Genomic DNA, 25,609 nt, shown 5'->3' on the forward strand with positions numbered 1-25,609 from the left:
CAGATCTCCACTCAGCCATGAGGCTCACTGGGTGACGTAGGCCTAGCCCAGCTTTTGCCAACCTGGTGCCCTCTGACTGGTGCCCTCCAGACATTTTGGACTATAACTCCCAAACATCTGGAGGGCACCAGGTTGGCACAGAGTGGGCTAGGCACACTCCTTGCCTAAGCTGCCTTACAGGGTTGCTGTGAGTATAAAACAGAGAGGAGCAGTCATGTACTCTATCAAGCTTCTTGGTGAAAAAGCAGTATATGAATTATATTAATGCATGTTTAATATTTTTAGGCACCGCCTGAACTCTTATATCCCAGCTTGATAGAACATCCCTAGTACTAAATTACTCTTGGGGCCGGGTATCACCACCCATAATGATTCTGTGGAGGAGTCTGCCTCATTTGTGATTTCTCGCTTGCTGGCTTCACTGCCCTCTTCCATGTACAGAGCGACGCCCTCTCTAATAGGGGAGAGAGACTCTGTCATCAGGGGAAGGCTATTTCCACCTGCCTTACCCCACCCTCCAGCCCTGGAAGCCTTTAAACACAGCTTCTTTCAAGAGACTTTCTGGCCCTTTGGGTTGAGCCATAAGGGTCAAGGGGACAAAATAGATTTTTATATCAGCTTGGGGAGATGGCAGAGAGACCAGAGAGTGAACTGGCCCTGAGAGCCTGTGGACAGCAAGGATCAAAATCACTGCAGGAATGAGTACATTTGAATTATGATGACAGTCTCCTGTGGAAAGCACTCTGGTGGAAAAAATGTTGGTGGATTTCAAGGGGCTGGAATCAATCTGACATGAGCTCCGGGGCCTCTCCTGTGAGCAGATCCATCTACACCAAACAGGCCTCCACCCCTTTCCTCTCAGAGCCTGTCGTTTCCATCTCTCCTGCAGGCAGACCCACCCACGCCAAGCAGGCTTTTACTTCTTCCTTCTCTTTTCTTTCCAAGCCCGTCGTTTCCACCTTTGCAACGACCTATGAGCATGATTAAGTTGAAGTCCTGCTTACCATGGACACTGTCTATGTTGGCAAGAAGCTGGACTGCTCCTGCTCCTTTTCCTGTATTAGGACTGGCAGATGCAGTACCAGCAGGACACCTCACGGGTATCATGTTTTGATGTCAGCGTATTGATGTAAGAACTAGTAGACATTGTCTAATTGTTAGGAAAGTGTTAGGAAAGTGTGGTTTGTTGTATTTTCAGTGAAAGTTGTTATTGTTGCTTTTAATAATGTTATTACCTTATTTAATTTTTGTAAATTGTACTGTTCTTATTGATATGTATTTTTATATTTGTGTTTATTTTTTGTGAGCCATCTTGAGGGCCTTTTGGCCAAAAGGCAGGATAGAAATAAACGGAAAAAATAATATTTTCTTTGTTCTTCCAATATAGTTTATATCCAGGGAGAACTGTGTCCCACTGGTTTACTCGGTTCCATCAGGTTTCCATTATGCTCACTATATCAATGCTCTTCAAGTGTCTTCATCGCTTTTGGTTTGGCCTGAGGTAGTTTGGCCTCTCTGAATTGCTATCCTGTGCCCCTATGCTCACAATGCCTAGAGTTCTAGGTGTACCCCATTGAAACTTTTCTCATTTTTTATGCCTCTCCCAGGGAGATTTGTTCCAAACCAGACCCTTCCCAGCTCCTGTCGGCTTTCCCTGCTCAATCAGCTTGCCACCTTTTTTATTTTACGCACCAGCGCTCTGGTTCCATCCCAGATCAAGTGGAGCCTGTCCCTTCTATACATGCCCGGCTTATCCCAAAATGTACCCCAGTGCTTAACAAATCCAAACCCCTCCTCCCAACACCGTTGTCTCGTCTACACACTGAGACTACGCAGCTGCACCAGTCTAGCTGGCCCTGCATGTGGAACTGGTAGCATTTTGGAGAAAGCTACCTTGGAGGTCCTAGCTTTCAGCATCCTACCTAGTAACCTCAATTCCAGGACCTCACGATTGCATTTCCTCATATCATAGGTGCCAACATGCACCATGACCATTAAATCCTCCCAGGACATCCATAACCCTCACACTAGGTAGGCAAGCCACCTTGTGGTCTGCACACCCATCATACACTCCACCATCTATGTTCCTACTGATCGAGTCACTCACTACCAAGATCTCTCCCCCTCCCCCTGAGAAGTCTCCTTAGCACAAAAGGATATCTGCTCATCCCCCAAGGAATGGGTCCTTCTTAAGGGATCATTTCCCCCTTTCTCAGATAGATACCCTCCTTCCCGAGGTCCTCATTCTCTATGATAGCAGGAGAGCTCTCATCCTTGGAGTGGGACACAGCTATAATGTTCCCAAAGGCCTCAACTACAAACCTCTCTGCCTCTCTCAGCTTCTCCAGGTCAGCCACTTTGGCCTCAAACTTGTTCCTGGAGAGTCAGGAGCTCATTGCACCAAGGGGGGGGGGCACACACCCACAACATCTGTCCAACAGGCAGATAGTCATGTATGTTGCAGGCAGATAGTTGTATATATTGCAGACAGTGCAAGACACTGGAAAGCCCCCATACCCCTGATGGCTTCCTAATAATTCTTTTTGCAGTTTATTGAATTGATTTACTGAACACTTAGGTTTTGTTTAGGTCAGGAAACATATGAGCAGAGTGGGGTGCCCTGGCCTCTCTGCCCAGCTGCCAAATTCACTCTGCTGCTTAACTCCCCTTGACGCTTTGCTTCAGACGTTGGGAGCTCTCTTGCTAGGCTCTTCCTGCAGTATTATTGTGTCACTGGCCCAGTCCTGTGGAGTGCTCTTCCAATGGAATATCAGTTTTTAACTCTCTCCCAAATGATCTCCGCCATGCCCCTTCTATGATGAGCTTCTGCCGGGCCTTGAAGACCTGGCTGTTCAGGCAGGCTTTTGGGGTGGGTTAGGTTTTTACTGTTATGGTTTTAAGTTTTAATGTATTGTTTTATCTTGTATGTCGCCCAGAGTGGCTGGACAACCAGCCAGATGGGCGACTAATAAATAAATAAATAAATAAACATTTACAGAAAACTTTTTTACAGCACCAGGTTTATGCAGACTACTAAGAAAATATTTTCTGTAATGGTTTGCTGGTGATTTTAATTTTTCTGTGGCTTTTTATGTGTCAGCTATATATATATATACACACACAAACAATAAATTGCTTTGATTTTTTAAACAAAATTGCAGTATATAAGTATTTTTATAAACAAACCAACCACTTGGAGGTTTTGATGATGAAGCTGTATATAAATCATGTTAAATACATAAAATAGAGTAACTTAAAATGTGCGTGTGTGTGGAGGTTAACATGTGGCCCTCCAGATGTTGCTGGACCCCACTTTCCATCAGCCCCAGCCAACATAGGCAATAGTCAGGGATGATGGGAGTTGTAATTCAACAGTATCTAGAAGGTCACAGGTTCCCCACGTCTGGGCTCATAGCACATAATGCTACAATCTTGCTGAAGCTAAGTGCTGTCTGGGAATCCCCTGGATGCCCTTTTGAGTTCCATAATGGTAGAGAGGAGGCCTGGGTGCACATATTCAGGTTAAAAATATACAACCACCTTGCTGAAGCTAAGGAAGATAGGCCAGTGCATTGATAGGACGCTGCTTGGGAACATGCAATTTTATTTTGCTCGGCTTTTCCCTTGGAGGAAAACACAACTCTCTCAATCCCTTCTCTCCCCAACCTTGACTGTAAAATTTAAAAGAGATTTTATAAGGGTTGTTTCTAACCACCCCCATGTTTCCCTTTTGGGTTTATAGGAGAGGTGGGATTGGATCCAGAACGGAGCTTAAAATGCAGGAAGATAAAGGTGTGGTATTGACACCTTGGCTTTCTCCATTTGACCATTTCTGTTGGAAAGGTTTTGGTGTGTGGCAAATGTAGTCTGCATGAAGACTGCTGGTGATTCAAGACTGCCATCTAGTGGTCATGCCATCTAGAAGCCTCATGTGCGGCATACTCAATTACCATATTTAAAGCACAGATCTTGATCTGGAACACAAGCGGGGCCAGTGCAATATTTTTAATTTTTTTTGCTAGAGGAGACGATGCTGTGCAATTCCTCCTCTCTGCAATTCTATGTACAGAATCCAACTAGACTCTTACTTCCAAAATAGCTGATGGGTCAACATCCTCTACCATATCAAAGGCAGCAGGCTAACTTAGTGGACTCAGAGGGGGACTGCTGCCAGCGCTGAGGCCACATCCACGGTATACATTTAAAGCAATATGATACCACTTTACAAAGTCATGGGTCCCCCACAAAGAAGCCTGGGAAGTGTAGTTTGTCAGGGTGCTGAGAGTTGCTGGGATGGCCCTATACCCTTCATAGAGCTACAATTCCCAGAGCACGATGGGAAAAGCGACTGGCTTAAACCACTCTAGGACTGTTTAAAGTAGCATAAGAGTGCTTTAAGTTCATAATGCAGACGGGGCTCAAGTTCTAGTCCAAAACATTTGGAGAGCACCAGGTTGGCAACTGCTGCTCCAGATGTGGCTGGACTCCAACTCCCATCAGCTCCAGCCAGCATGGCCAATGGTCAGGGATGATGGGAACTGTAGTCCAGCAGCGTCTGCAGGGCCACAGATTTCCGCCATCCCTGGCATGGAAAAATGTTTTGCTTCTCGGTTCTTGTCTCCCTGTTTGAACACCACACACAAAAATGCACACCTTTAGGGAATGAATTGCATTTATTCATATCTAAGTACAGAGAGCCTTTAAGTAGCAAGGGAAGGCAGCTACTTGCCAACCTTTAACCTTTTGCCTCAAAAGATGGCTGCATAAACCCATTTATAGTACTGTGCCTGACTGAGGCAGAGGCAGTTTCCCAAAGAGATGTTTGGAGGAAACACTCCGGCAAGCCCCCTGCCCCCCAAAGCCATCAGACAAGCCATGCTGAGAACTAGCAAAAATAAATACGATTGTTTTAAACCATAAATATGTAAACAGTGACCGCTTCAATGTGCAAGGAGGATGTTCCAGTCCTATGAATTTCTACTCACAACATTTAGTGAGACTTAACTCCCAAGTAAAAGGTGAAGACAGACAGAACATAAAAACAGAGTGCATGGTAGCTGGGGGGTATGTCATGTCAAAAATGAGAGGTGGGCATGCCAACCAACTATGTAGGAGCTCAGCCATCTGTGTTGCCTCTCCCTCCCAAACTTTGGACAGCCTGCTTTTGTGAATGTTCATGCATTTGTCTGTTCCCTCATCACCTTATGTTTTCTTTCTGCAGTGAGGGGAAGGAGAAAAGTATTTCTTGGTGAAGGCATGGAAACCAGCCAATCAGTACTATACACAATGAGTTTCTAGTTCAAACATGATTATCATTATTATTATTAATTACATTTATATACCACCTTTTCTCCAAGGAGCTCAAAGTAGTATTAATGGTTCTCCCCTCCCAATTGTATCCTCACAACAACCCTGTGAGGTAGGTTAGACAGAGAGACAGTGACTGGCCCAAGGTCACTCAGTGTGCTTGATGGTTGAGTGGGGAATCGAACCCAGGTCCAAGTTCAACATGCTAACCATTACACCATACACTGGTTTTCAAGAATTGTATTCCCACCCCCTGAGATTGGCTCTGCAGAGGAAAAGAAATGCCTGGACTGAATGTAGTGACCATATATTTAAAGCACATGATGTCCCCCAAAGAATCCTGGGAACTGTGGTTTATCCCTCACAGACCTACAATTCCCAGCACCTTTAACAAACTACAGTTCCCAGGATTATTTGAGGGAAGCTGTGTCCTTTAAAAGGGCTTTAAATGTATAGTGTGTACACAGACTGAGTGTACATAAAGCTTGCAGATACAGGCTACAACGGAACAGACCAAACAGATTGAAAAACTACTCACGTAAGAAAGTGTGAGCACTGCCAATTAAAGCTTTTCAGGATGCAAATAAGACTTTAGAGGGGGGAAAAGAAGACCATACAGGTTGTAATATTCATCCAAGTCTCAGAGATTTGGTGCTATTCACAAATGTGTGCTTTTAGAATGCAGGCTGTGGAAAATGAGAAACCATACTTTTAAAAAGGAACAATTACAGGGAAAAATGCTTACCACTGTCATACGTTCATCTCATTTGCTCTCAAGTGTGCAATGCCATCATTGCCTAGTCTATTTTAATGTGCAAACACAATGCAGCAAGTCTGCTCTATTGCATGTTTTGGTGCTAGGACAAAGCAGCCTGCCAACGGATTACAAAAAAAGTAACATGCAAAGCCAACTTCATTTGTAGTAGGAACCTAACGGAAGCGGTATTTATCACAGAGATGGAAATACACAGTCTATAGGCCCCCTGGGTAAATGAAAGAGGAGGGGAGGGCTTAATTTAAAAGAAGACTTTTTACAAAGAGGCATACTTTATAGGTGCAACTTCTCCACTGTGGTTAAGCATAGACTTTGCTACGTTAAACACATAGGAAATGGTCACCTCTGCCCATCCCCTCAAAGATCTTAATGTTACTAAACTCATTGACTGCAGACAAATATTCAGAAAAATAGGGCTGTAGTGTCTAGATTGCAGCTAAAAATGTGCATACCTCTGGAGTGTGTATTAAAAGCACCCCCAAAGATAGAAATAGGATTTCTATTTCAGGAGCTATTGAGAGGCTTCTTACACCAGGCTGATGCCACAGGAAAGTACTAAATGCATGCTGGAGTGGCCGTCAGATTCCCTCGCCCCACATCCAGATCATCCCACCATCACAATCCTTTGGAAAGTGGGTTGGGTGGTAGTGTAGTGAACTCTTATCACAGACTCCACTCTGTGTGGTCCACAGCTTGCCACCCTGAGAGCAGGGCTGTGTGTGCATCCCACAATTCTGCACTAAGGATGAAACTGAATATCCCAAGAATTTTATTGTGTGTTTTTAAAAAAAACAAACACCAAGTTTCTAGCCCTTGGGAAAATAAACATGGACGTGCATGAGCAATACTTTGTGAAATTTTTAAAAAAGAGGAGGGAGAAGATTCAGGGAGCAGGACTTCAGTGACTTGTGTTACTCTTTAACCTTCGCTAAGATGAGAAGAAGCCAACGAAATTATGCAGAATAAGAGAAATTATGCATATTGGCTCAGTTTAATTGATGGGGCTATTGTAAAATTTTGCCATCCTGTTATGGGTAGCACAACTTTTGAGAGGGTATATGTGAAATTCAGCTCAGCTCAGTGCTCCTGTCCTCCTGCCAGCCACCATTCCCCACCCTCCTGCCCAGAATTATATTACATTATGGTGTGATAAGGACATTTGGCGGTGGCGGGAAATGGCAGCCAATGGAAGGCCAAGAGTGCCACTTGCACACCGTCATCATTGCCAAAGGCCGCATTCAACCATACATTTATTCCACTATTATTCCATTTTAAAGTCATTCCTTCCCCCAAAGAATCCTGGGAATTGCAGTTTGCGAAGAGTGCAGAGAGTTGTTAGGAGACCCCTATGCCCCTCAGAGACCCACAATTCCCAGAGTTCCCCAGAGGGAAGAGGGAGTGATTGTTAAACCACTCTGGGAATTGTGGTGTCTCCTAACTCTCAGCACCCTTCACAAACTACACTACCCAGGATTCTTTGCAGGAAACCATGACCGTTTAAGATGGAATAACAGTGGACTTCCGGGAAGGGTGACTTAGCCTGTGCCTGCTTTTGAGACGGGCTCCTGCCTCAAAAGAAGCTTATTCAGATATATCAGTCAGTTTTTTCTTTTTTTTTTGACTGATTAAACTTCTCCCGGGTAGGGAGAAACGAAGAGATTAACCTCAAAGCCTATTTTTGTTGGGACGACCAGATCTCATTAATTTATGGGACGAGGTCCAGCCGACGAAGGTGGGACGGATTTTCAACAGCAAGCTCTATCTGTTAAAGCGAACGTTCATCTTATCTTCTAAGAGAGAACGCACTAACAGGCAAGCACCCTTCTTTCTATATTTTTCTTTTACTTGACTTAAATTGTTGCTGTTTAAAAGAGATTTGCCAGATTGATCGGTTTTTGACATCTCACTGGGGAGCCGTAACTTCTCTCTGCTACGCACTAATTAATAGCTTATCTCTGTTTTTGTTGCAAAAAGCTGTCCTGGATTTGCATTCTAAAGATATACACAGAAGAGGGATTTCTATTCCAGATTTTTATTTTGAAAAATATTATACTGTTTTGAGACTACTCTCTTTTTGGTCTATTTTATTTTGACGAATCTGTTTCTTGACGATTGCCATTAATTGTTTCGATCCTGGGAACTGCATTTTGTTTACTTAACTATTGGAGAGATAAGGCTGTCTGCTCTGTTTATACTGTGATGTCACCAAGTTTGGAGTATTAACCCAATTGTTGCTGAAATAAGAAGTGGTTTTCCTATATTTTTCTTTTAAAATGGCAATTAAGAAAGTGGCTGAGAATCTGGAAATAACTATGTTTCAGAAAATAATGGATGAGATTGAGATAACGAAAATTGAATTGAGTAAAATGAAGCAGGAGATTAAAGATATAAGGGTCCCTGTGAGAGAGGTGACCCTGGAAGGGGTCCCTGTGAGAGAGGAGACCCCGGAGATTGGAACAGGGGTCCCTGTGAGAGAGGAGACCCTGGAGACTGGAATAGGGGTCCCTGTGAGAGAGGAGATCCCGGAGATTGGAACAAACGTGGAACAGGAACAAGATTTGGAGTCTATGGACTTTAGAAATAAAATCTATTGTTTGGAACTCAATGTTATCTCTGAAGAAATTAATGAAGATTCTAGAGATAAAGTTATCAATGGCATGGATTATCTTCTGGACTGGAATGATGTGATGGAGCCCAATATAGAGAAAATCTATGGAATTAACTGCAGCCATGTGACAATGGAAAAACTTTTAAGAGATGACCCAGTGTATTTTGAAAAAAAGAACAGAGATATGATTTTACAGCAGTATTTCAGCAACCTATTCAGAATGGATGGCAAGAAAATATTTGGGATAGAGGTAATTCCCATCAGACTCTTACTATATGACTATGGCTTTGACAGCAAGATTATTATGGAATACTGATAATGGAAGATTGGATATTGAAATTACTGGACTTAACAAGACTACTGAAGATGGAAGATGGAAAATGGAACTAATAGAGATAATAGAACAATGGCTACTGAAATTACTGAACCTAACAGATTCTGATGTGATGGATTAATTGAAATGTTTATTTTGACTATGGTTATGACAATAAGATTATCATAATTAGTAATGAGATGGATTAATCGATATGCTTATCTGGAAAAAAAATTGATAGATATATTTCTTAAAGAATTGAAACCTCTCTTTGACTTTTTGTGGAAAGAATAAAGTAATGTTTATGAGATTTGATGATTAAGTAAGATAACTATTGGAGGAAAGTGATTTTATAATATGACTTAAGAGACAGGATTGTTATATATTATAGACTTATAACTGATTTGATCTTTGACAAATGGGAAGTCAATATTTTACTCTTTATTTTTTATTTTTGTTTTTTTTTTTTTCTTTCTTTTTTTCTTTTTGTTTAACTATTTTTGATTTTGTTTTTTGTCTTTGAATGTTTTATGATTTTGTTTTGTATGTTTTATGAAAATCTGAATAAAAATTATTGAAAAAAAAAAAAAAATAAGATGGAATAACAGTGGAATAAATATATGGTGGGAATGTGGTCAAAGAGAGGTGGCCAAAACTAGGAAATGCTACACTACCAGAAAGCCACCTCCAAACCCTTCACCTCATCCCCCCACCTCTTGAACATGGCCCTGATTTCAGGAGGCCCCTTTCCACCTCCTTTACAAAATAAATAAATAAATAAATAAATAATACATGCAGGATATAAAACTCTGTTCTCCTTGGTGCAGAATTCTTAATTTTCCCAGAGTACCCACAGCCTTGCCCAAGAGGGTCACATGAGCTGTCCTCAGTTTATACCTAGAAGGCAGTAATTCCCAAGTTGAATGCTAAAAGAGAACTGCTAGCGTCTTGAATGAAATAAATTAGTTAAAAGTTAAACGGCTCCTGAGAACTCAAAGTAAGCATCCACAGGACATGACGACCTGCCAACTTCTTGCATGATTCACTAGTCTAGCACCTTCTCTTTCTTCCAAACTGGCCTCCTCTGGGAGGCCAGGGGGTAGGAGAAACGATTCTGCCCTGTCTCTGCGTCAGGTATGATTGGAACATTCAGCCACTCCAGATAAGGAGATGCAGCAGGCGCACTTGCCTTTGGAAGCTGTCCATTGTCAATCTGCATGAGTCACTGGTCGAATCCAAAGTGACATTGAAAGCAAATGGCTTCCCCCAAAGAATACTGGGAACTGCAGTTTACTCCCTCACAGAGATACAATTTTCACCACCCTTGACAAACTATAGTTCCCAGGATTATTTAAGGGAAGCCATGTGCTTCAAATCTTCTGCAAACATATGATATGGATGTGACCAGTCTTCCAGAAGTGATTATTTTATTTAAATTAGGAAGTATGCCCAGAAGAATGTAGCTCAGGCAGAAATTCCTAGTCTTACACATTTTAAAAACAACCTTTTTGAGGTGTAACAAGGGTGTGTGCACCTCCAGGTTTAACAAAATCATGCCTCAGCCATCAGAAATTTAGGTAATACTGCCTTCACACATTCCCCCACAAATTCAGATCAGATCCAGGATGAGTACCACTTCAACATTCTACAAGATAAAAATAAATATCCATGCACAAAAAATATCCTATATAAACTAGACCGGAAAGAGAACATAAGAACATAAGAAGAGCCTGCTGGATCAGGCCAGTGGCCCATCTAGTCCAGCATCCTGTTCTCACAGTGGCCAACCAGGTGCCTGGGGGAAGCCCACAAGCAGGACCCGAGTGCAAGAACACTCTCCCCTCCTGAGGCTTCCGGCAACTGGTTTTCAGAAGCATGCTGCCTCTGACTAGGGTAGCACAGCACAGTCATCATGGCTAGTAGCCGTTGATAGCCCTGTCCTCCATGAATTTGTCTAATCTTCTTTTAAAGCCGTCCAAGCTGATGGCCATTACTGCATCTTGTGGGAGCAAATTCCATGGTTTAACTATGCGCTGAGTAAAGAAGTACTTCCTTTTGTCTGTCCTGAATCTTCCAACATTCAGCTTCTTTGAATGTCCACGAGTTCTAGTATTATGAGAGAGGGAGAAGAACTTTTCTCTATCCACTTTCTCAATGCCATGCATAATTTTATACACTTCTATCATGTCTCCTCTGACCCGCCTTTTCTCTAAACTAAAAAGCCCCAAATGCTGCAACCTTTCCTCGTAAGGGAGTCGCTCCATCCCTTTGATCATTCTGGTTGCCCTCTTCTGAACCTTTTCCAACTCTAGAATATCCTTTTTGAGATGAGGCGACCAGAACTGTACACAGTATTCCAAATGCGGCCGCACCATAGATTTATACAACGGCATTATGATATCGGCTGTTTTATTTTCAATACCTTTCCTAATTATCGCTAGCATGGAATTTGCATTTTTCACAGCTGCCGCACACTGGGTCGACATTTTCATCGTGCTGTCCACTACAACCCCGAGGTCTCTCTCCTGGTCGGTCACCGCCAGTTCAGACCCCATGAGCGTATATGTGAAATTCAGATTTTTTGCTCCAATATGCATAATTTTACACTTGTTTATATTGAATTGCATTTGCCATTTTTCTGCCCATTCACTCAATTTGGAGAGGTCTTTTTGGAGCTCTTCGCAATCCCTTTTTGTTTTAACAACCCTGAACAATTTAGTGTCGTCAGCAAACTTGGCCACTTCACTGCTCACTCCTAATTCTAGGTCATTAATGAACAAGTTGAAAAGTACAGGTCCCAATACCGATCCTTGAGGGACTCCACTTTCTACAGCCCTCCATTGGGAGAACTGTCCGTTTATTCCTACTCTCTGCTTTCTGCTTCTTAACCAATTCCTTATCCACAAGAGGACCTCTCCTCTTATTCCATGACTGCTAAGCTTCCTCAGAAGCCTTTGGTGAGGTACCTTGTCAAACGCTTTTTGAAAGTCTAAGTACACTATGTCCACTGGATCACCTCTATCTATATGCTTGTTGACACTCTCAAAGAATTCTAATAGGTTACTGAGACAGGACTTTCCCTTGCAGAAGCCATGCTGGCTCTGCTTCAGCAAGGCTTGTTCTTCTATGTGCTTAGTTAATCTAGCTTTAATAATACTTTCTACCAGTTTTCCAGGGACAGAAGTTAAGCTAACTGGCCTGTAATTTCCGGGATCCCCTCTGGATCCCTTTTTGAAGATTGGCGTTACATTTGCCACTTTCCAGTCCTCAGGCACGGAGGAGGACCCGAGGGACAAGTTACATATTTTAGTTAGCAGATCAGCAATTTCACTTTTGAGTTCTTTGAGAACTCTCGGGTGGATGCCATCCGGGCCCGGTGATTCGTCAGTTTTTATATTGTCCATTAAGCTTAGAACTTCCTCTCTCGTTACCACTATTTGTCTTAGTTCCTCAGAATCCCTTCCTGCAAATGTTAGTTCAGGTTCAGGGATCTGCCCTATATCTTCCACTGTGAAGACAGATGCAAAGAATTCATTTAGCTTCTCTGCAATCTCCTTATCGTTCTTTAGTACACCTTTGACTCCCTTATCATCCAAGGGTCCAATTGTCTCCCTAGATGGTCTCCTGCTTTGAATGTATTTATAGAATTTTTTGTTGTTGGTTTTTATGTTCTTAGCAATGTGCTCCTCAAATTCTTTTTTAGCATCCCTTATTGTCTTCTTGCATTTCTTTTGCCAGAGTTTGTGTTCTTTTTTATTTTCTTCATTCGGACAAGACTTCCATTTTCTGAAGGAAGACTTTTTGCCTCTAAGAGCTTCCTTGACTTTGCTCGTTAACCATGCTGGCATCTTCTTGGCCCTGGCGGTACCTTTTCTGATCTGCGGTATGCACTCCAGTTGAGCTTCTAATATAGTGTTTTTAAACAACTTCCAAGCATTTTCGAGTGATGTGACCCTCTGGACTTTGTTTTTCAGCTTTCTTTTTACCAATCCCCTCATTTTTGTGAAGTTTCCTCTTTTGAAGTCAAATGTGACCGTGTTGGATTTTCTTGGCAATTGGCCAGTTACATGTATGTTTAATTTAATAGCACTGTGGTCACTGCTCCCAATCGGTTCAACAACACTTACATCTCGCACCAGGTCCCGGTCCCCACTGAGGATTAAGTCCAGGGTTGCCGTCCCTCTGGTCGGTTCCATGACCAACTGGTCTAGGGAATAGTCATTTAGAATATCTAGAAACTTTGCTTCTTTGTCATGACTGGAACACTTATGCAGCCAGTCTATGTCTGGGTAGTTGAAGTCACCCATTACTACCACATTTCCTAGTTTGGATGCTTCCTCAATTTCATATCTCATCTCAAGGTCTCCCTGAGCATTTTGATCAGGGGGACGATAGATCGTTCCCAGTATTAAGTTCCTCCTGGGGCACGGTATCACCACCCACAACGATTCTGTGGAGGAGTCTGCCTCTTTTGGGGTTTCGAGCTTGCTGGATTCAATGCCTTCTTTCACGTACAGAGCGACTCCGCCACCAATACGTCTTTCCCTGTCCTTCCGATATAGTTTATATCCAGGGATAACCGTATCCCACTGGTTTTCTCCATTCCACCAGGTCTCGGTTATGCTCACTATATCAATGCTCTTCTCTAAGACCAAGCACTCCAGTTCTCCCATCTTGGTTCGGAGGCTCCTAGCATTAGCGTACAGGCACTTGTAAGCAGTGTCTCTCTTCAAGTGTCTTTGGCACTTGTGGTTAGGCCTGTGGTAATTTTGCACTTCTGAATTTATATCCTGTGCCCCTGCTCTCACAATGCCTACTTCTAGGCCTACCCCTTTTAAAATTTCATCATTTCTTTGGTTTTTATCCCAGGGGGGAGGTTTATTCCGAACCGGACCTTTCTCAGCTCCTGTCGGGTTTCCCCCCTCAGTCAGTTTAAAAGCTGCTCTGCTACCTTTTTAATTTTAAGTGCCAGCAGTCTGGTTTCATTCTGGTTCAAGTGGAGCCCGTCCCTTTTGTACAGGCCCGGCTTGTCCCAAAATGTTCCCCAGTGCCTAACAAATCCGAACCCTTCCACCCGACACCATCGTCTCATCCACGCATTGAAACTGCGAAGCTGGGCCTGTCTGGCTGGTCCTGCGCGTGGAACTGGTAGCATTTCAGTGAAAGCCACCTTGGAGGTCCTGGCTTTCAGCATCCTACCTAGCAACCTAAATTTTGCTTCCAGGACCTCACGGCTGCATTTCCCCATGTCGTTGGTGCCAACGTGCACCACGACCACTGACTCCTTCCCAGCACTGTCTACCAACGACGGGCGATATCCGCAACCTTCGCACCAGGCAGGCAAAACACCTTGCGGTCTACACGCCCATCACACACCCCACTGTCTATGTTCCTAATGATCGAATCACCCACTACAAGGATCCCTCCACCCCCTGGAGATATATCCTCGGCACAAGAGGATAGCTGCTCATCCCCAAGGAATGGGTCCCTTCTAAGGGATCGTTTCCCTCTTCCTCAGCTGGATGCTCTCCTTCCCCGAGACCATCGTTCTCCATGATAGCAGGAGAGCTATCATCCTTGGAGTGGGACACAGCTATAACGTCCCTGAAGGCCTCCTCCACACACCTCTCTGCCTCTCTCAGCTTTTCCAGGTCTGCCACCTTGGCCTCAAGGAAATGAAGTCGTTCCCGGAGAGCCAAGAGCTCATTGCACCAAGAGCACACCCACGACTTCTGTCCAACAGGCAGATAGTCGTACATGCTGCAGGCGGTGCAAAAACACTGGAAAGCCCCCACACCCCTGCTGGCTTCTTACCTGCATAGTTTTGTTTAAGGTTTATTACGTCAATGGGTTGGAGACTGCGGTTTAGTTGAGGTCAGCTTTAAGAGCTTTAAGACACTGCATTTGATAATGGAAAAAAAAATAGAAATAAAATCTGAAATTCCTCTAGAACAGAAGCCGGCCACAGTAAAGCCCCCCAAATGTAACAATGCCACTAAAATCCACTCAGTGGTTTTGAGGTTAATAAATTATGAATGCTCCTCTGCAAAATAGCTCCAATTCTCAGGCTGAATGATCTCTCTGCTAGTTTCATGCACAAATCTCTAACAATTCTCCTAACTGTTAGAGCCTCAAAATAAAAAAAAGGTGAAGTTCTAAACCAAATCAGAATCTGAAACAAATCCAAGTGAATTGCTTCGCACAAGACTTTGGGGCTATGTTAACAGGTGGATCAGAGGGCATGCTTTGCAAGAAATAAAAAATACAAATATTTTTCAAACAGTCCTGTGTTCCATTTTTAGAACCTCCAATCCTTGGCACTTCTAGCTAGAAGGATCTTATCAGGGGTAGGAAAGCTTTCTGCTAAAACTGAACAGCTGCACTGGAGGGCAGGGCAAAGTGTCATTGGATCCCTCTTGCAACCGAATGCCAGGGTTTTCCATCACCAACAGTGTCCCAAAATGCAATGCTTTCCTCCCCCCCCCCACCTTATCACTATCATTTAATACCCAAAGGTCCCAGGGCAGGATACAACAATTTTAAAGTACAGCATTAAAAACAATTAAAAACAACCTAAAATCCCAGAATAGGGTGGGTCCTAAAAATACATGTCTTCGGTGCCAAAGGCCAGGGTAAAGAGGTGCATCTTCAGCAGTCACCTAAAACTGTACAGTGAGGTTGCTAGACGCACCACAGGAAGGTAATGCAAGCATTCACTTATATGGAAGAAAGTAATGGGGCGCCCTCAGGAGCACTATTAAGGAGCAGAGGACGCTGCCTTATACCAAGCCAGCCATCTAGCTCAGTATTGTCTACACTGGCTGGCAGTGGCTCTCCAGGGTTTCAGGCAGGTAGTCTCTCCCAACCCTATCTGAAGATGTCAGGGACTGAACCTGGGACCTTCTGCACGCAAAGTCATCCCAGACACTGAGAATCAAGCCTACCCTATCAGCAGAGCCCTGTCCTGGAGTCCAATTCTTGATTATGCTGGAGTGCAATATACTCGGGGTGGTGGTGGTGGTGTGTGTGTGTGTATGAGAGAGAGAGAGAGAGAGAGAGAGAGAGAGAGAGAGAGAGAGAGAGAGAGATGTTTTGAACATGTTTCAGAAGAACTAGGAGTGTGAGAAACTTGCCTGTCCTGAAACGTGAAACTGTCCTGTTCCCCTGCAAAGCATCACATTCCTCTCAGTAAACAGCAGCTCCTTATATATCCATACTTTGTTTTATACAGATCCTCAACTTGCTTTCTCTCCTGTTGATGTCTTGTTAAATTTTAAAAATGGATTCACACAATCTTTTTTTAAAAAAATTCTTTTTACATGGTGGCCATTGAGCCATTTCCACAGTTCATTTTGGCACACAGAGACCAGTCATGAAAAAAAATCCAACTCATTTGGCCAAACCCTTTAGGTCAGAGATAAGGAACCTATGGCCCTTCAGATGTTGTTGAACTACAACTCCCTTCATCCATGACCACTGGCCATGCTGGCTAGGGCTGATGTAAGCTGGGGGCTCTCCTTCCACCTTCTCCTCACCCTGGCATTTGCTCTCCCTTCCCCCCATCCCAAATCCTACCTTTGTGTTTTCTTATATGGCAAGCTTAGACACATTAGTTTTGCTTTTAGCAGACACTTGTCTGCAGTGTTTTTTAAAAAAACCTTCTGAATTGCCGAGGCACTACAAAGCGCTTTGAGGGTGTGTGTCCCTGCTTAAGTTTGGTGCACCTTGTACAGCTCCCACTTCACCTCAGACAAGCCCAGAGTCTCTCCAAAGTACCTCACATCAGGCTGGCATTAAGATTCATCCAAATCTGCTGCATACCCATAAAAAAGTAGAATATACACAGGAAAAAAGAAGTGCTCCAGCCAAAGTATAAGAACTTAAGAATTGCCTTACTGAACAGATGAAAAAGGTTCATCTCATCAGTCACCCTATTCCAACAGTGGCCAGCCGGGGTCACTGGGAAGCTCACAGACAGAGTATGATGGAGGTAGCTAACCCCTGTTATTTCCCCCAGCACCTGATACTCAGGTGTTATAATGCCCTCTGAATGAAAGAACGCTGTTTGGCTTGTTCACATGAATACAAACCATGCAGCCACCTCTTTAAAAAGCGAAGTAGAGAATTCTCAGGTACCCTAGATAACTAGATTACACTAGATTACTTTCACTGGTGAGGAGGAAAAAGAAGGGCATATTCTCTTGTGCATAAAGATTATGTGTGAATAGAGAGACCTGTGCTTGTAACCAAACAGATATTATATACATATATATAAATATTAGCCATTTGAACAGCAGGCTAGGAATCCTCACTCCCTCCTCTCTTGACACTCCCATTCTAACTCACTAGATCCATCTTTTTTAATCTAAGACGACAGTCAACTAATTATCCTACCTAAACCATGCATTGTTCTCATCTACCGTCTCTTTCCCCCCCACACAACCCATCTGCCAAATTCCAGAGAAGTCTCCAATTATCCTCGCTCTCCAATGACAGTCCCCTGAGGTCTCCACCCAAACATTTCCCATGAATAAATATATATATATGCTATTTCACTAGATTTACTGGCTATTCCAAAGCCCCTCAAAACCAAACCACACAATTTTCAAGCTATTTGTAAGCACTTCAAGACTTTCATGATAGGAAGCTGCACTCTGTCTCAAAAGGCTAGCTTTGAACAGAAGCAGACAAACTCACCACTGCAGATTATTCCAGAGTACCATAAAATAAAGGGAGGCATACCCCCATGCTTTAACATCAAGGAATTCCTCCCAGTTCTAGGTACTTCGTCTCTCCATGAACAAATAAGAGCTTCCCTATTTTCTCCTTCATTTCTATCCATATCCTTTTCATTCCATGCACCTTAAAAAGAGAGCAGTGTATCTTTTGCAAACATAGCCAAAAGCTGAGCTCCATTCTCATATTCAAAGAAAATACAAGGATCTAGTTCTCATGGATATAGCGGGTGAGGGGTGGGGGGGAGAAAGTGTCAAAGCAGATGAAAGGAAAAGGCTTTAGAGAGGGGATTGGGAACCTGTGGTCCTCCAGATGTTGTTGGACGCCACTTTCTATCAGCCTTCCTTTTGCATGGCCAATGGTCAGGGATTGTGGCAGCTGAAGTTCAGCAACATCTGGAGAGCCAAAGATCCCCCATAGTTGGCTTAGAGAATGGGGCATCTACACACAGAAGTGCTCTCTTCGTGCCCTTTGCCCTTGCTTCTGTCTGCTACACTTCCCATCACCTTCAGAACAAGGATTTTTGCACCTTTAATTAAAGGTGTCATATGTACCATCCTCTTGTTGCTCAAACAGCAAAGCAGCGCTATTCAAAGCCAAGGGAGAAATCAGAGAGAAGGGTGGGTAAACTCAGTATTTCACAGCAACTGGGCACTTCCCCTCCCCCTCTACCAGCTACTCTTTTTACTTTGAAATAATGAGTTTTCCCCAACTCTACCATCAGCGTTGTTTGCCACCCATTACAGGAAAACCCAAAGCAGTTCATCTCTATGGTAATTTATGCAAAAATTCAGGCATTTATACACGTAGGAACTTAAAATAATGCATAATCTGAATATTGCCCATTTTTCCCCTAGCTGGACTACAGACATGGCTCTGGCTATCACCAGCCACAAATGACCCATCTTTCATCCACACCTGACCGAAGGGAAACAAAACTTCAAAACGAATCCCAGCCAGCTGATCAACACATCACACAGAATGAGGGGGTAGAAGTCTGGATGGCACCACTTCAGATTGCAGGTATGTGCTCAATACATTTCTGAATGTTCCCCCACTAAAAAACTCCTTCTGCAGCATGTCATCAATTAACACAAGTGAAGGGCTACTCACTCTCTCTAATGTACCAGTCTATCACATAAAACAGTTTTTTCTTCATGTGGAAGAACATTAAAAAAGGCATCATCTCCCTCTACAATAAGAAGTGGAACAATCTGGAAGTCTGATGTCTCATTCTGCATAGCATGTAAAACATCTTGTTTCTCAGAATAAATGTCCCCTTCAAATCACACCAAGTTCAGCTTAAAGTGTACCCTGTCCTTTTTCCAGACTCCAGCTGAGGTTAAAGTTAAACCTGAGTCCTTTCGCGTATGTCCTGTTGTACCTCGGCGAAAATAAGAGTTAATACTGTAACACTGAAGTGGGGAATCGGTGGCCCTTTGTGTGTTGTTGGACTCCAACTCCCATCAGCCCCAACCAGCATGGCCAGTAGTCAGGGACGATGGAAGCTGTGGTCCAACAACATCTGGAAGGGCCACAAGACTCTTACCCCTGCTGTAACTAGTGAAGCTCTGATATCAGTAGAGACTAGTGGTTTTGATGTCAGTGGGGCCGTGAATCCGCTTTCAGCACCTTTGATGGCTCCTTGAAAGTTCAAACTAAAACCTGGAACAGATTCACGGCCCCACTGACATCGGGGCCACCAGCCTCCCTTGTCTGACATTTTCCAAGAGAAGGGAAGGAGCAGAAGCTCCCTTAAATCAGCTAGCAGCTGCCCCTTAACAGCTGCCAGTAGGTGGTTTAAGCACATATTCTTTTTAAACAGATGTCAATGCAGGTTATGAAATTTCTGTCTACAGAGTTTGTTTTTGTTGCTATCCTGAGTTTCTGAAAGTGTGCTTCTGAAGCAGGAGGAAAACATATATATAATAAATATATATTGCCTTTAGATTTAGTCAATAATTTAGAACATTGATCTGTGACTGGAGGAATAAAATTTGGGGTTCCTTCCCACTGTCTTAAGCAAACAAAGAAACTGACAAAAATGTTGGAAATGGAAACACTGAACTATTTGATGGTTTCGTGGTGACAGTTGTACCCTTAAAATTTTAAAATGCCAGGGAACTGGCATTTTGGTAAAAACTACAAATTGACCTTTTTTCTGTCAAAGCAGAAATTTGAGTAGAAAACTGAAATTTACTTTGCAAAATAAAATAAAATAAAATTCTGTCAGCTTATCAAAGCTTTCTCAGAATTAGTTTTGTTACCATTCTGGAATCTAGCATCTGTTAAAAACAAGATTATTATTATTTATTATTGCCAGAATGTGATTTTTTTCAATAAAGATGCCCAATTTAAAAGCCATTTTCTGAATTTAATGTTTTCAGTGTCCAAATTTCAAAGAAAAATATTGGCATAGATTTCTGCAAGCAGTTTGGAACTAGGAAGTATGAAATCTGGATGTTTTCGATTACATTTAAATGTAATTGATTTCCTATTTTCAGCACCTAAAGCCCTATTCCCCCCCCCCGCCAATTTCTTCTCAAGTATTTGATACTGCTGAAGTGTCCTTTTGCACTTTTTCCTGTGGTTTTTATAGCTTAGACCTAACAGAAAATGGCAGGGTCATTTCCTGCACACCCCGCATGCCTAGTACAATATCCTGAAACCACCAAAACAGCTGCCAGCCTTTACCAGAAGTTCCTGCAGAAAAAGTTTCTTCCACCATGGAAGAAAATATCAATCATCTTAGAAAAGCAATATGTAACAAAACAGGGTTTCTTCTCTGTGGTGGGGAGAGAAATGCCAAGATGAGGTAACACAGCACATCTCAGATCAGGACACTGTCCTCTGCCAGCTTCTTCTCAAGCCCCTTGCCAGCTACGTCAGCCATTTGGCAATGCAAGTGTCATAAACTGTGCGGTTGGAGTGCCACTCCGTGTGGGCAACACCTGGTATTTTACAGAAAACAAGGTTGCCACGAGCATGCAGAGTCTTCAAGCCAAAGGTATCCAAGAGGTAGACCTAAGAGAAAGGAGGGAAAAAATATGTCTAAACTTCTAATCAAAAACTGTCCTGCCATGAGCCAAAGCAAAGCTAAAGCCATCAAGTAGTAGCTAGGGATGTGCTAGACTTCCACCCAATTTGGATTTGGCATGGAATTTTCTATTAATTCGCTTATTCTCTATTGTTGCAGATCAGATTTTTATGTAGTGATTTTCCACCGCTATTTTCAACAACAGATTTTTTAAAAAATGCCTCTAAAATATCAATATCAATAGCAATAATTTTATTGATATTTCCTTTCATTTATCGCTATTTCCTTTAAAAATGATAGATACTAATATCAACTGAACCCTGGTCAATGGATTCCATCTCTAGTAGTAGCCATTAAGATGGCAAAGTGGGAAGCAAATAGAGCAACCCTCAGATGGCATAAACTTCTGAAAAGTTCGTTTGTACAAATTCCATTAAAAAAAGGGGCTGTGCTGAAGAACTGCTGTGCTCTTTTAATTAGCACAAGGAGGGGGGATGGCCACTTGGGTTTACTTGTTCCAAGTCTCTCAGGACTAGGGATGGGGGAGAAATTTGATTCAGTTTGCATTTAAAGATGAATCTATCATATTTGTACTTTCCAAAACAATATGAGAAGTAAAACACAGCCATTCTTCAAAACTCACATTTATCCAAATTTTGTAATGCAGTTCTCTAAGCAAACATTGTTTACAAAAATACATATATTTGGGGAAGTGTGCTTAAAAATTAATATATTAGTGAAAATAACATACAATGATGTTGTATCATTATATTAGGAGAAAACATCTACCTTAGTCAAAACTGCATACAAAAATGTGTTCATTAGGAGAAATTTGCAGTAAAATGCTGAAGAATTTTCATGATTTAAGAATAAATAACAGATCACTGCAGAAATGTGGAGAACTGAATTTAAGATAGAAAAAAATGAGAAACTAAGAGAACTGAAATTGACAGATCCTTTCACCAACAGTTGAAAATGGCTAGCATCCAAAACCAGAGAAAGGGAAGAAAGGGGAAAACCCCAAGATGCTAGGAAAAATATTTTATTTGTACAAAAGCCCAATCCTTCCACCCCAACCCAGGACACAGTCCAACCATCACCCATCTAATGCTCTCCAAATCTTTTGGACTACAACTCCCATCAGCCCCTATCAACATGGTGGGAGTTGTAATCCAAAACATCTGAAGCAGGTTGACATACCCAATGCGAAATTATATAGACCATTCAGTACATAGGTTCACATTTGTTCTTTGTTTCTGCTGCCTCTCCAAATCTGCTGGTTCACTACTGTTGCTCTTCCATCCATTTACACTGTAAATTCCCAGAGGCAGGGACTGATCATCTGCTTGTGTTTATTATATGAAATGCTATGTATGTTTTGGGCTACAGCCCAAAACAACTGGAGGGCACCAGGTTGGGGATGGCTGATCTACTCAATCACTGTCTTTTCATCTCTTAAATATCAAAACTTTGGTAGGCAAACTCATACCCTTCCACAGGATTTGAAGGTCCTGGTTCCTACACACGTGTTCTAAGTAGCCCGGGAATGTTTCTAGTCCCTTCTCTTATTTCAGCCCAGAGGACTCCTAGTCCTTGGAGAGAATTCAGGAGTAGTAACCTCCCCTGCCTGCCAGCCCTACAAGTCCCTTTTTATCTTGCAAACCACTTTGAAGGTCTTTGGGCAGAAAAACAGCCTAGAAATATTTATATTCATATCATGTAGGCATTTTGGAAGAGCAGCAAGGAGCTGCTTGTGACTGACAGGAGCATTCTAAGACAGCATTATACTTGCATTATACATTTTAAAGCAGTATCATACCACCTTAACAGTCATGGCTTCCCACAAAGAACCCTGGGAACTATAATTTGTCAAGGAATCAGAATTGTTAGGATAGCCCCTAATCCACTCAAAAAGCTACAATTCCAGAGTCATTTAACAATCCTCATTCCCAGGGTACTCAAGGAATTGTAGGTCTGTGAGGGCAATAGGGAGTCTCCTAACAACACTCCGCCCCTTACAAACTACAGTTCCCAGGATTCCTTGGAGGAAGCCATCACCATTTAAAGTGGTATGATACTGCTTTAAAATCAATAGTGCAGATGGGGCCTCTGTTAAGAGTCAGTTATGAATCAGTTCGAAGCAAAATCAGTGAGGTTAGAGCAGGGGAAGTCAGGGGAGAGAAAAAAGGACAGAAATACTTTTCATTTTTATAATGTCAGGTTTTACAGTTAAATATTATTTCTTTCTAAGTTCTTTGACAACAGCCTCTGCCGCTTCTGTGAATCTGAACCTGAATTACACCCTCCCTTAATTTATTTAACAAAATCTGCATACTGCTTTGTTGTTGTTATGTGCCTTCAAGTCCACTACGACTTATGGCGAACCTATGAATCAGTGACCTCCAATAGCATCTGTCGTGAACCATACTGCTTAACTATAAATGAAACCCTTAAGTGGTTTACAAAAACCAAAATACACGTTAAAATTATCAATACAAGTCAAAGTTAAAACCAAGTTTTTAAAAATTCAAACATCATTATTTTCCTATTCACAATAAACCAAAATGTCTTTTCCAGAGGCTCGGGTGGTCCAGTCTCACTCACCGGCTGAGATGTCATCTCTCTCACGGTCTCATTATCATCATAGAAGGCAAACAGACTGCAAGGAGGAAAGGGGCTTCATTATAACAATAGCACTTGATCTCTCTCTCTCCCCCTCTCTCCCTCCCCCCCCCAGAGAGAGAAGAAGGAGCAGCCTTCCCCCAAAGAATCTTGGAAAGTGTAGTTTCTGAGGGGAGGCTGAGAGTTGTTAGGAGACCTATTCCCCTCAGAGAGCTACCATTTCCAGAGCTCTCTGGGAAGAGGGACTGACTGTTAAACCACTCTGGGAATTGTAGCTCTGTGAGAATAGGGGTCTCCTAACAACTCTTAGCACCTTTCATAAACTACACTTCCCAGGAGGAAGACATGACTGTTTTTAAAGTAGAATAATAGCGGAATAAATGTATGGTAGGAATGTGGCCCTGCTGAACTCGAACTAAGAACTACTGCCTGAGTTTGCTTTCTTTCTCCTACCCTGCTATCCCTTTTCCTTTTGTGTTGTGTCTTTTAAATTGTAAGCCTCAAGGTGGGGTTTCTGATCTATGTAAGCCACTCCGGGAGTCATTCTGTCTATCTGTCTCTCTCTCTCTCTCACTCACTCACTCTCTCTCTCTCTCTCTTTCTCTCTCTCTCTCTTTCTCTCTCTCTCTCTCTGGCTGAAGAACGGAGAAAATGCTTTCAATAAATAAATTCTGTGGTAACAAAAACCTATGTAGGAAGCATGCACTTGAAATATATCCTCATTAATTCTTTTCAGTGGGTCTACTCTGAGTAGGAAAGACTAGCATTGGACACAACCCATAGCATGCAGGCTGTACAATTTACACAGTGCAGTATTTTGAGATTCATTGTTTTGCTTGCAAAATCCAGTATAAGTGCTCAAATCTATTAAGATCTCCCCAAGCAACAGTCAGATGACAGACACTGTGGCAGTGCTCAATTTCTCTCTCTCTCTCTCTGTAAAATAGTTAAGGAAGCTGCCTCATACTGAGACAGACCATTGGGTCATTTAGCTCAATGACTGTTAGTAGCTCTCCGGGATCTTAGACAGGGATCTTTCCCAGCCCTACTTGGAGATGTTGGAGACTGAGCCTGGAATCTTCTGCCTGGAAAGCAAGGTGCTCTACCACTTAGCGATGGCCCTGCTGTACATATAGCATATAACATATAGCTTATAACATATCTAAAATACAGCAAAGCAAGCAACAAAAGATAGGATATTTAAAAAAGCCACAGAGAAGTGTACTTATACAGCAGTAAACAACACTGCTTTTGTCTGGGCACCTAAAAACCATTAAGGTTGGAGCCAGACAAATAGATGGGGGCAGGGAATTCCATAAATTAGGTGCCCTGACTAAGGTAGCCCCATCTCACTTGAGAATGGGGGCTTCCCAAAGCTGGACCTCCATCAAAGATCTTAACAATCAGGCAGCTTCATTATCTTGGATATATGCTCCGACTTGCAAGCCTAAGGAGCAGGGCTCTGACAAGGTCCATCTTTTATCCATGTGTATCAGACAACCCCTACTGGATCAGACCAAAAGGCCCGTCTAGTCCAGCATCCTGTTCTCACATTGGCCAACCAGATGCCTCTTTTGGGAAGCCCACAAGCAGGGCATGGGCACAACAGCACTCTGCCGCTCATGTTCCCCAGCAACTGCTGCCTCCGATTCTGAAGGAAGTATAAAACCGTCATGACTAATATCCTTTGATGGCCATCCTCTGTGGTGCCAAGACTCAACCAAACTTTATTAACAAATCAGCACAGACCTCAGTGAGGCTGTGGCCAAAATTCAGTGCTGATATGCAAATGATGGTGGGGTGGGTGGGTACAAGAACCAGCTTTTATGTTGTCAAAACTGAAAGCCGCCTAATAAGTGCCTCGCTGGATCAGGTCTAAGGCAGATAATAGCCCAGCATCCTGTTCTTACAGTGGACAACCATGTCTATGGGAAGCCTGCAAACAGAACATGAGTGCAACAGCGCTCCCCCCTCCTGAATTTCCAGCAACTGGTATTCAGAGGCATATTGCCTCCAACAGTGGAGGTAGAGCATAGAGGGAGGTACAAAGGGTGGCAACATGAGAACAGGCCTTCTCAGTGGTGGCCCCTTGCCTATGGCATGCTGTCCACAGAGAAGTGTGCTTGGCACTATTATCATCTATCTTTAGGCCCCGGCAAAAACATTCCTTTTCTCCCAAGCATTCGGCTCTTAATTTTTGGATGGGTTTTG

At 42.8% G+C, this 25,609-nt stretch overlaps 1 protein-coding gene across 7 annotated transcripts in view; it reads right to left on the minus strand.

Annotated features, from left to right (window-relative positions):
* Positions 1-13,180: 13,180 nt before the first annotated feature.
* The window catches only part of PPT2 (palmitoyl-protein thioesterase 2), a 62,856-nt gene continuing 50,427 nt past the window's right edge, over positions 13,181-25,609 (minus strand). For 6 of the 7 annotated variants that reach the window (XM_061619491.1, XM_061619489.1, XM_061619494.1 and 3 more), the window contains exons 8-9: positions 23,381-23,435; positions 13,181-20,763 (exon numbers count right to left, since the gene is read on the minus strand). In XM_061619491.1, the coding sequence (XP_061475475.1) occupies positions 20,620-20,763; positions 23,381-23,435 (199 nt within the window). In that variant the 3' untranslated portion in view covers positions 13,181-20,619. The remainder of the gene's footprint in view (positions 20,764-23,380; positions 23,436-25,609) is intronic. The other variant, XR_009761610.1, reaches the window with a different exon arrangement.

The sequence above is a fragment of the Rhineura floridana genome, chromosome 3 (assembly GCF_030035675.1).
Source record: "Rhineura floridana isolate rRhiFlo1 chromosome 3, rRhiFlo1.hap2, whole genome shotgun sequence".
NCBI classification, from domain to species: Eukaryota; Metazoa; Chordata; class Lepidosauria; order Squamata; family Rhineuridae; genus Rhineura; species Rhineura floridana.